Here is a 12,670-nt window from a genome sequence, read left to right on the forward strand (position 1 = left end):
CCTGGGGGAACCAAAAAAGAAAAATATTCAAGGGAATTTTTGGAGATGTGAAATTCCTCACTGACCCTGCCGCCACCCCCACTTGTAGAAAACCATGGTGACTGGAAGACACATCCCCCATAAACACTGACCTCCTATCTGTAGTTACGTCAGCCACATTTAGAAACTCATTATCCAGCTCACTTTTGAATGTAACAAATTTGTGTGAAAAGAAATACTTCCCAACATCTAACCTAGTTCTGTGCTTACGCACATGTACCCTGGTCTATCCTAAACTGTATAACTTAAATAGCCAATCGACGTGAACCAAATTTAATTCTTTCATTATTTTAAAGACATGAATTATATCTGCTCGAAGTCAACACTTTGAGAGTAAAAAACCCAAGCTCTCCACGCCTATCATAGTGACTAGAAGTCTAAACTAGGTATCAATCTAGTGCCTCTCCCTGAACCTTTTTCAGGTCTTCTACATTATCTACTATGTGAGGGGATCAAAACAATATATGGTATTCTAAATGAAGTCTAACCAAGGTCTTATAAAAAGATAGTATAGTATGTTTTGTTTTTTTATTGATCCATCCTAGCAAAATGTCCCAACACTCTATTTGCTTTGGCAGTAGCCTTGTGGCACTGGTCATGGACCTTCAGAGATTCATGTACTCTTGACACACAGGTTTTTCTCCTGCACAACAGCTTTCAGCATGCAACACTGCATGGTGTACACATACTTGCCGTTTGCTTTGCCATGTGCATAACATTACATCTGCATTTGTGATAAATCGTTATGGCCGCCTGACTCCTCACATAGCCATTACTACTACAGCAATCCATTATCTTCTCCTCCAATGTCCTTTATATAAAATCTTATATTGGCTTGAACTGAGAATGAGAATTAGCCCGAAGACTTTTTAAGCCTGTAAAAATATTTCAGCTTAAATCTGATTTGCTTTGTAAATTTTGGCTAAACTTTAAATTCTAGATACATACATGTTTTTTTTGTACAGGGGTGGTTTTAATGACATTACATTATTCTTCCGTGCCATCTCATTGGACAGCCTAATTAATCAGATTCAAATTGCTTAGCATCTTTGCAAATCTAGCTCTCTTAAAATCTGGTACAAGCATTACATTTTCAGGAGCTTTGGTTATTCTGATCAAGTTAAATCGAATAATTTTGTTGGAACTGTTACCCAGGTGTTCCCACGCATGAAGGTTAAATACCACATCAAGGTTACAACTAAAAATTAGATCTAGTACCCAATTCCCTGTAGTTTCCTTACTGACATGTTCATACCTGAGAGGTTCTTGGTTACTTGGATGGTCAGTGCAGAATGCAGTGTTTTAAAAATAATGTCACAACTTGGGAAGAATGGGACCTACTGCCATTTTATTTGTGCAGTCTGCATACTGCAATGTTTCATAAGAGTATCTTTGCATTCTCCATACAATAGAAAGGAAATTGCCTCATGTAAAATATTCACTACCACCAGATGGTTGTGTTCAGAGAGGATAGCTATCTTTATATATGAAACTCTAATTTGCCTGCCCTGACGCACATTACATTTTGATTGGGAGTTATTCTGGATAGACTGGCATAAAATACATTTTTTTTTAAAACAAGCCCATACTTTTCCTAAAGATCAACCCCAACTAAATGCCTTCCTGTCATTAACCTTAATCCTTTCTCTCTCCAGAAATGTATTTGTCTCTTGAACCCATTCATACTGTCTGCTATAATGGAAGCAAATTATTTCACAATTCTACTGTCATTACTCCTAATCTTACACATAAGACGTCCACATTATTTAAACTTTTCAATTGTGTTACATTGAAGCCTCCACTTTGCCAAAAAAAGTAGCTTTCTTAATTTTTGTTCATTATTTAAATTCCTGAAATAGCTCAACAAAAACTCTGGATTTTAAGCCCTTATCTTGTTAACCCTTCAAGATTATTGGCCTGCTTCACTTTGGTCAATACTTCTTTCCAGCAGTGAAAGCTGCTAAAGAATATCTTCGAAATTATTACCTTGCAGTGCTGAAGCAGGGCCCGAGCCACACACAATAGCTGCCTCTCTCCCACAGAAAAATTCTCACCATTTTCCATGACTTCAAAGTCAAGGTTCTCTTTCAGTTGTGCTACCTGTGAAATTCATGCATCCAAAAATGTGATATATTAGCAAAGTCAATTCAATAATTCCAGATGTTGTCTTTAAAAAAAGTAAATCTATTTTCATTCTTAAAAATATTTTGGTAAATTATTGCTTTCATCAATCTGAAAGGTGTTAATTCAAAAGAATGGAAAACACTCCCATTTTAGGCTCCGATTGTTAGTATTAAGCATTTCCAGGTCAGGGATAGCACAGGTTAGTTGCAAAATAAAGCTTCCCCTTTTCCGTGCAATAACATGCCTCATCCCAAAAGAGTACCACTTACTCTTCCTAATAGTCAGGTGGCAATTGTAGTTCTGAGCTAATCTTGAGGGCAAACTGAACTTAAACCAAAGGAGGCTAAATTGGATAAACCCTGAAAATAAGTACTGAGTTTAGCAAGGGCACAGAATGTACTCTGAGTGGGGGACTTCAATGTCGATCACTAAGAGTAGCTCAGTTGCACCACTACAGACTGAGCTGGCTGAGTCCTGAAGGTCATATCTGACAGACTGGGCCTGCAGCAGGTAATAGAACAAAGAACAGTACAGCACAGAAACAGGCCATTCGGTCCTCCACGCCTGCGCCGATCTTGATGCCTGCCGAAACTAACACCTTCTGCACTTCCGGGGCCCATATCCTTCTATTCCCTTCCTATTCATATATTTGTCAAGATGTCTCTTAAACGAGAGAACCAACAAGAAGAAAAAACCACTTGACCTCACCCTCACCAATCTACCTGTCGCAGATGCATCTATCCATGTGTTGGTAGGAGTGACATCGCACAGTCCTTGTAGAGACAAAGTCCTGTCTTCACACTGAGGGTACTGTCCATCACATTATGTGACACTACCACCATGCTTCAATGGGATAGATTCCGAACAGTTTCAGCAGCTCAAAATTGGGCATCCATGGGGTGCTGTGGGCCATCAGCAGCAGCAAATTTGTATTCAACCACAATATGTAACATCATGGCCCAGCATATCCCTCACTCTACCACTACCATCAAGCCAGCAGACCAACCCTGGTTCAATGATGAATGCTGGAAAGCATGCCAGGAGAAGCACCAGGCGTATCTAAAACTGCCTGGCAAAGCTACAACACAAGACTACACAACAACACAAGAACACAAGAATTAGAAACAGGAGTAGGCCATTTAGCCATTTGAGTCTGCTCTGCCATTCAATAAGATCATGGATGATCTGATTGTGGCCTCAATTCCACTTTCCTGTCTGCCTCCAGTAACCCTCAACTCCCTTGTTGATCAAAAATCTATACAACTCAGCCTCCACTGCCTTCTGGGGAAGAGAATTCCAAAGACTAACGACCCTTAGAGAGAAAAGGTTTCTCCTCATCTCAGTGTTAAATGGAAGACCTCTAATTTTTTAATTGTGCCTCCTAGTTCCAGACTCCCCCACAAGGGGGGGGGGGGGGGGGGGACATCTTCTCAGCATTCACTTTGTCAAGTCCCTTCAGGATTTTATATGTTTCAATAAGATCACCCATAATTCTTCTAAATTCCAACTTGCTCATAAGATAACTCCTTCATCCCAGGAATCAGTCGAGTGAACCTTCCCTGAACTGCTTCTAATGCAATTATATTCTTTCTTAAGTAAGGAGACCAAAACTGTACACAGTACTCCAGATGTAGTCTCACTAAGGCCCTATACATCTGTAGAAACACTTCCCTGCTTTTATATTCGATGCCCCTTGCAATAAACACCAATATTCCATTTGCCTGCCTGATCACTTGCTTCACCTGCATATTAACCTTTTGTGATTCGTGTACCAGGACACCCCAATCCCTCTGTACCATACAGTTCTGCAATCTCTCTCCATTTAAATAATATACTGCTTTTTTATTCTTCCTGCCACAGTGAACAACTTCATATTTTCCCATATTAAACTCCATCTGCCAAATTTTTATCTACTCACTTAACTTATCTAAATCCATTTGTGGACTCTTTGGGCTGTATTTTGTGGGTCCCATGACGTGGGATCAGAGTTGGGGGGGGGGGGGGCATGGAGTATTGCGATAGGTGGCGTGAGGACAGAGGGCCCATCTCCTCCCCGTCGCCAAGCGATCTTCCCGGGGGCACACAGTAGCAGCAGTCTTTACCAGGTACAAGATGCACTGCAGCAACTCACTAAGGCTTCTTCGACAGCACCTTACCAGCCCGGAACCTCTACCATATAGAAGGACAAGGGCAGCAGATGCATGGGAACACTACCACCTGCAAGTTCCCCTCCAAGCCACACACCATCCTGACTTGGAACTATGTGGCTGTTCCTTCACTATCATTAGGTCAAAATCCTAGAACCCCCTCACTAACAGTACTGTGGGCTTAGTGCCTAAATTCAGTGAGGAAGAAGTTGAAATGTATTTTGTGTCCTTTGAAGTTGCAATGGCCAGAAGAAAGTTGGAAGATTTGGTTGCAAAGGGTGTCAGTGGGAAAAGCATTAGAGGTATATTCAACACTTTCGGAGGAACAATCAAGTGACAATGAAATGGTTAAAACTGCAGTTCTCAATGTTTATGAGTTTGTACTAGACACTTACATACAAAAATTCAGGAATTTGAAAAAGAAACAGGACTAGACATTAATGGAATTTGCTAGAGAGAAGGAAATATTTGATCAGTGGTATAGGTCTATGAAGATTGAGCAAGACTTAAAAAACCTTAGGGAAGTAATCCTAATGGAAGAATTTAAAAATAGTATTCTTTCAGGAATAAGGTCCCACCTGGAATAATATAAAGTTGGTAAAATAAGGAATGCCGAAGCAATGGCAGATGATTATGAATTGATTCACAAAAGCAGTAGTTGCAGACCTCAGTTTGGAAATTTTCAGAGAAGTTGAAAAGATAAGAAGGTTGATAATGAAAAGAGATTTGGTTTTAGTGAGAGAAAGAGTAAAGGCAAGGATACAGGCAATCCTCAGAGTGGTTAAAGAGATAGTCAGGAACTGGGGTTGAGTCAAATGAAGCAACGTGTTATTTTTGCAATAAAAGAGGGCATATAAAATCAGAATGCTGGAATATAAAAGGCAAGCGGTCGCTGTGGTAGGTTTACCTAAAGCCTGTCCTGAAAAGGATGGCCCAATAGGTGGCGTTATTGACAAGCCAGTGGCTTGGCGCTTTTGAATACTGAGCAGAGGTGTTCTCCCCTGGGGCTGATGGACTAGATCAAGTCCCTGAAGGTTACAGAAGTTTTGTTGTTACTCAGAGGTTCTGAGTAAGGTGTCCCGACATTCGTCAGATGAGACAGGCAAGCCGATTGTGCTGCTTAGGGATACAGGAGCAACCCAGTCACTAATGGTAGCAAAGGATGTAAATTTTCCCCCCAAGAAGTGCAATGTATGCAAAAGTCATATTGTGGGGCATTGAGAGGGTTATTTATCCATTCCATTGCATAAGCTTAATTTGCAATGTAATTTAGTCACTGATCCGGTAACAGTGGGAATCATCCCTGATTTGCATATTGAAGGGGTGGATTTTTTTATTTGTTTGGGAGATGTGGGCATTGCTGGCTAGGCCGCATTTATTGCCCATCCCTAATTGACCTTGAGAAGGTGGTGGTGAACTGCCTTCTTGAACCTTGGAGTGTAGGTACACCAACAGTGCAGTTAGGAAGGGAGTTCCAGGATTTTGACCCAGCGACAGTGAAGGAACGGCGATATAGTTCCAAGTCAAATGGACTAAATGTTGCTATGGAATGGCTTAGCTGGGGATAAGGTATTGGTGCCTCCAGTAGTTTTGGAAAAACCAGTCGAGGTTTTGCAGGAGGAATTTCCTAGAATATTCCCAGATAGTGTAGTGACAAGATCCAAGGCTAATAGGATTAAACAAGATGAGAATGATTCAGTTGATGTGGAGGACAATTCGGGTGTTTGGTTGGCTGAAACTTTTTACAAGCATTTGGATGGGATATTGGTGAGAAAGGCTCCAAGGCTAGCAACAGTGAATTAGTTAGCAGATCGTCTTTGATTGAGGCACAACAGGCAGACCCTGATTTAAGAAGTTTGTCTCAGACGGCGTGTTCTGAGGGAGAAGATGAAAAGGTGCCTGAGTGTTACTATGTCAGGAATGATATTCTAATGAGAAAATGGAGTCCTCCCCAGAGGCCTGCTGATGAGGATTGGGCTAAAGTTCATCAGGTTGCTGATAGCCCGGGGTACCGCACTGACATTTTAAGAATTGCCCATGAGATCCGAGTGGTTGGTCATGTGGGTATTCAAAAGACTCAGGCCAGGATATGACAGCAATTTTATTGGCCAGGCTTGTGTAAAGTTGTGGTTGCATTTTGTAGGACTTGCCATACATGTCAGGTAGTTGGTAGCCTCAGCCTTTGATTAAGCCAGCCCCATTATTACTGATAACTGCTTTTGACAAACTACTTAGTTGGGTTCTTGTGGATTGTATCGGACCCTTACCCACAACTAAGTCAGGTTACAGGTTTCTCTGAACCATCATGGATTTGTCCACTAGGTTTCCAGAGGCAATACCTTTGAAAAAGATCACAGAAAAAGTTGTACTTGAGGGATTAATTCAGTTTTTCACTCGATATGGATTGCCAGAAGTCGAACCAGAGATCAGATTTCATGACGGGGTATTTCAAGAGAGCTTATGTAACTTGAGAGTGAGACAGCTTAAATCATCCACTTATCACCCGCAGGCACAAGGTGCTTCAGAAAGGAATCACCAAACCCTAAAAAGTATGATAAAAGCCTACTGTTTTGAGTATGCTCATGATTGGGATAAGGGGTTATCTCTTTTACTATTTGGCACCAGCGACACACCAAATTAGTCCACTGGTTTCAGTCCATTTGAATTGGTCTATGGGCATGAGGTTAAACTCATTTAGGACAGATTTTTAGCATAAGAGGAAACTACCCTCTTAGATTATGTGTCAGAGTTTCGAGAGAGATTCTCAAAAGCTTCAATTGGGATAGCCAAAGAATATCTCAAGGTTTCTCAGCAAGTGATGAAAACCAAAGCAGACAGATAGAACAGCTAAAGTTTTCAGCCTGCAGACAAGGTGCTAATTTTGTTGCCTTTGTTTAGGGAACCATTAAAAGCTAGGTTCAGTGGACCTTATTTCATTAAGAGGAAACTCAATGAAGTGAACTATTTGGTTAGTACCCCAGAAAGACAGAAAAGTCAAAGGGTGTGTCATTTATTTTATTTATTTTAGAGATACAGCACTGAAACAGGCCCTTCGGCCCACCGAGTCTGTGCCGACCATCAACCACCCATTTATACTAATCCTTCACACTAATCTCATATACCTACAACATCCCCACCTGTCCCTATATCCCCCTACCACCTACCTCTACTAGGGACAATTTATAATGGCCAATTTACCGATCAACTGCAAGTCTTTGGTGGTGGGAGGAATATGTTGAAAAGATACTATGACCCTGAATCTTGTCAGCCAGTGAATGTATGCCAAATGACAGAAGAGGATAAGGATAGTGTTACTTTTAATGAACTGGATGAAGAGGCAGAGACTGAGAACTCTCAAATTGCACTCCCTGCGGTGAAACTGGCAAACACAGAAATGTTAGAAAGTTTAGATACAGTTCTACACTATCTTTCTGAACAACATAAAAGGGACATAGATAAGCTGTTAAGAGAGTTTAAAGCAATATGTGCAGATAAGCCAGGTTGAACTCCTCTGGCTATTCATGGGGTTGATGTAGGGACAGCTACGCCCATTAAACAGAACCCTTATCGACTCAAACCTGATAAATTGAATCAGGTCAGAGAAGAGGATCAATATATGCTAAAGAATTATATAATTGGACCTAGTCAAAGTAGCTGGAGTTCGTGCTGGCACCAAAGCCAGACAAATCCAAAAGATTCTGTATTGATTATCAAAAAGTCAATGCAGTAACTGAAACAGATTCTTTAATCCAATCCCACGACTCGAGGATTGTATTGACAGAGTGGAGAATTCAGTCTTTATTAGCTTGATTGATTGATTTTCTGAAAGGATATTGGCAAGTCCCCTTGACCGACCAAGCTAAAGAAATTCCCGCCTTCGTTACCCCAGATAGCCTATTTCAGTTTTAGATCATGACGTTTGGTATGAAAAATGCACCGGCCAAAATTTCAAAGATTGACTAACCAGGTGATTGCTGGACTAAGCAATTGTGTTGTGTACATCGATGATCTATTGGTATACAGTGATACTTGGAAGGTTCTGTTCAACAAGTTAGAGAAAACCAATTTGGTCATAAACTTAGCAAAGACCAAGTTTGTCAAGGTTAAGGTCACCTATTTAAAGCATGTTGTGGGTCAGGGTCAAGTGGTGCCTAGAGAAGCTAAGGTTCGGGTGATAATAGACTTTCCAGTCCCCAAGCCAAAAAAGGAGATACAACAATTCCAAGGGATGTGAGAGTTCTACCGGAAGTTCATTTCTAACTTCAGTACAGTAGTTACCCCACTGACACTTTGGTTAAAAAAGGGCATGAAGGCCCATGGGACAGAATCCTGTCAAATAACCTGTCCTAGCAGCACCAAATGTCGACAAGTCCTTTAAGGTAGCTATTGATGCCAGTGATGTAGGAGTAGGAGCAGTGTTACTCCAGGATGATGATATTGGTATTAAAGGACGAATCAGTTATTTCTCTAGAAAACTCAATAATTACTAAAAGTACTCTACTATTGAAAAGGAGGCTTCAGGTCTCATGTTGGCTCTTCAACATTTTGAAGTATACGTCAATAATAGCCTAGGGGAAATAACCATTTACACTGATCATAATCCATTAAGGTTTTTAGCGAGGTTCAAGACCAAGAACGCCAAATTATTTTGGTGGAGTTTAATGTTACAACCATTTGTCCTAAAGATTGTACATGTTACAGGAAAGAGCAATGTAATTTTATTCGTTCATTGGATATGGGTATCACTGACAAGGCCAGCATTTATTGCCCATCCCTAATTGCCCTTGAGAAGGCGGTGGTGAGCTGCCTTCATGAACTACTGCAGTCCATGTGGGATAGGTACACCCACAGTGCTGTTAGGAAGAGTGTTCCAGGATTTTGACCCAGCGACAGCGAAGGAACGGCGATATAGTTCCAAGTCAGGATGGTGTGTGGCTTGGAGGGGAACGTGCAGATGGTGGTGTTCCCATGCAACTGCTGCCTTTGTCCTTCTAGTTGGGAGTGATCGCGGGTTTGGAAGGTGCTGTCGAAGAAGCCTTATAGCATTGCTGCAGTGCATCTTGTAGATGGCACACACTGCTGCCACTGTGTGTTGGTGGTGAAGGAAGTGAATGTTTATAGATGGGGTGACAATCAAGTGGGCTGCTTTGTCCTGGATGGTGTCAAGCTTCTTCAGTGTGGTTGGAGCTTCACCCATCCAAGCAAGAGGAGTGTATTCCATCACACTCCTGACTTGCGCCTTGTAGATGGTGGACAGGCTTTGGGGAGTCAGGAGGTGAGTTACTCGCCTCAGGATTCCTAGCCTCTGACCTGCTCTCGTAGCCACAGTATTTATATGGTTCAGTTTCTGGTCAATGGTAACCCCCAGGATGTTGATAGTGGGAGATTCAGCGACTGTAATGCCGTTGAATGTCAAGGGAAGATGGTTAGATTCTCTTTTGTTGGAGATGGTCATTGCCTGGCACTTGTGTGGTGCGAATGTTATTGCCAGTTATTAGCCCAAGCCTGGATATTATCCAGGACTTGCTGCATTTCTACATGGACTGCTTCAGTATCTGAGGAGTCGTGAATGGTGTTGAATATTGTGTAGTCATCAACGAACATCCTCACTTCTGACCTTATGATTGAAGGAAGGTCATTGATGAAGCAGCTGAAGATGCCTAGGACACTACCCTGAGGAACTCCTGCAGTGATGTCCTGGAGCTCAGATGATTGACCTCCAACAACCACAACCATCTTCCTTTGCACTAGGTATGACTCCAACCAGTGGAGAGTTTTCCCCGATTCCTATTGATTCCAGCTTTGCTAGGGCTCCTCGATAACATATTCGTCAAATGCTACCTTGATGTCAAGGGCAGTCACTCTCACCTCACCTCCTGAGTTCAACTCTTTTGTCCATGTTTGAACAAAGGCCGTCATGAGCTCAGGAGTTGAGTGGCCCCGGCAAAACCCAAACTGAGCGTCACTGAGCAGGATATTGCTAAGCAAGTGCTGTCGACGACACCTTCCATCACTTTACTGATAATTGAGAGTAGACTGATGGGATGGTAATCGGCCGGGTTGGATTTGTCCTGCTTTTGTCCTGTTGCCGATGCTCTATCCAGAATTCAAAGAGGAAATGGAGGAAAACAACTCAGAGAAATAAAATATTGCCGTCACCTATGTAAGGTGTAAAATGTTAATAATGGGAATGTTTACAATGTTCTATGTCGATAATGTTGTAGAAAAATTATTACTACAGTAACGTATTTTCTATTTTTGGGGGGAGGTGTTATTAATGCTGGACTTTGTAGCATAAGTTTGTTTCAAAAACTGATTTTTAATGTGGTGTAAAATGGAGTCACAGGAAACATGTGATCTCACACCAAATCTGCTGAAAGACAAAATAGGTATCTTGGTTACCAGGACAACAAGGAACCCCGACCAAAGACACTTTTTGAAAATCAGAGAATGCAAGGTTATAACACCTGAAGGACAATGGGTTTCACTTTCCCAAACTCTCAGATCGTAAACAAGGAGCCAGAGGCTCTGAAAATGCAATTGTAAATTGCAATTGCTGACACCTGGAAACAAAGAAAGGTTCGGGTGGTTCTGCTGTGCCCAGACTGCTGGGCTCTGCATAATTGGAAAAAACAAATGACTATTGACCTTCTGATTCTGGATAAATTATACTGACTTGGAGAAATCTGCAGGCTGTAAGAAACACCGGAGGACAAAGACCAGCTGTGGAAGCCTCAGGAGGGAGTGAGAGAGGGAGCACCTGCTGTCGGAACACTTATACAGCGAAAGGCTGCGAAGACTTGAAACTGATTTTCAAGTTGAGGTTGTGGAGAAGGAAGAGACCAACAGGGTCACCAGAAATTGCCTTATTCATGGAAATCCAGGTCGAAAGTGCTCAGAGAAGTGAACAAAGAGGAGGTCTGGGAGTTCCAGCCCATTGAAACTGAGAGGAGTTTGGGACTTTTAGCTGCAAATATTTTGCTTCAAGGAGTACTGTGTAAGGTATAAATGTGGCGTGAGGTTTTCAAGTGTTTTAATAAGTGAAGGAAAATACCTTTCTCTGTAATTTAAAGTATCAGCTACTTATAACGTACCGTTTAGTTAATGATGATTTTTAGTTTAGTTGTTACAAGTCTCAAAACGTGAAATCTTGTTGAGTAATTCTTTAAATTGGTCTGGGAAGTTCATATCTCATGTTTTAATGTTAACAGACTCACTGAGGTCACAACACTTTATCAATCAGGACTCTTTCCTAACATTAATATGCTCCAACTCACTCTCACACACCTACAACTGCGGCAAACCCCACACCCACGTCTCATAGCTTGCACACACTCCAAACATGATTCAACTATGACTTCCACATATCCGAACAGACTGTATGACACTCACTGACACACTTCCCTCCTTCTTGCAGGACAAGGTGGCACACAACTGGAGGTAGCAGGAACTAACCGGAGGGGTCAGGCGCACCTTCCTGTCCTAACCCCATGGAGGAGACATTGCTGGTCATTATTGGAACAGCCATTGTTGAGACTGTGGCCAGCAATGGGCCTGAAAGCATTGCAGATGATTGTATTCTTATATCTAATCCTTTTCACATCCCATTTCCTCTTGTCCCTCAGTTTCTGGCTCAAACGGTGCAGAAAGTGTAAGATTGCACATTAAACTCTCCCCACCTGCCCCTTCTGCTTTTTATCTTTCAGATACTCAGGAAATGCAAGCTGGCCAGACAGTGGAAAAACACCAAGAAGAGAGTGATGATGAAGACATATCATTCTTGATTTCACATACACAGCCACCAGCTCAAATAGTGACACTGTATCTTAAAGGGTAGTTTTGAGGTGGGGTCTGCACATGGTGAGACACTGGCACAAGTGTGCTGCAGCCAGGGCAGGGGCAAGGATAGAGCAGACGCCAGCTCACCGAAGGTGCAGTCGCACACAAGTTCTGCTGCAGAGGACACAGATGAGGACTTCAATGGGGCAGCGTACAAAAGAAAGCTGATGGGCATACACAATGCTTTGTGCATTGGGAAGCCTGCCAGAAAGCCTGCATTCAATATCAAGGAGCATGGAGGATTCTGGAAAAAACTTGGCACAGGGCTTTGTACATAGCTTAGAATCCATCCTTTCCAGTGTCGTAGTGGTGGCCAATTCCATGAGCATACTTGCGGATCCAACCATGTTGCAGTATCTGATGGCTAATGTCTCAGTTTCCATTGCAGCACAAACAGCTTCCATCAAACGTCTGAGTGCTGTAGTGAAGCTCAGACTGAAGTCATGCAAGCTCAGACTGTTGCCATCATGGCTGGGGGTACTACTGTCCAAAGGGGCCTGCAGAGTGTCTCAGCACTCAAG

The 12,670-nt window shown here is 42.2% G+C and overlaps 1 protein-coding gene across 1 annotated transcript in view; it reads right to left on the reverse strand.

Annotated features, from left to right (window-relative positions):
* The window catches only part of LOC137377684 (ATP-binding cassette sub-family C member 5-like), a 269,211-nt gene that overhangs the window by 6,089 nt on the left and 250,452 nt on the right, over positions 1-12,670 (reverse strand). The window contains exon 28 of the mRNA XM_068047603.1: positions 2,026-2,135. Coding sequence (XP_067903704.1) covers positions 2,026-2,135 — 110 coding nt within the window. The remainder of the gene's footprint in view (positions 1-2,025; positions 2,136-12,670) is intronic.

Source organism: Heterodontus francisci, chromosome 15 (assembly GCF_036365525.1).
Source record: "Heterodontus francisci isolate sHetFra1 chromosome 15, sHetFra1.hap1, whole genome shotgun sequence".
NCBI classification, from domain to species: domain Eukaryota; kingdom Metazoa; phylum Chordata; class Chondrichthyes; order Heterodontiformes; family Heterodontidae; genus Heterodontus; species Heterodontus francisci.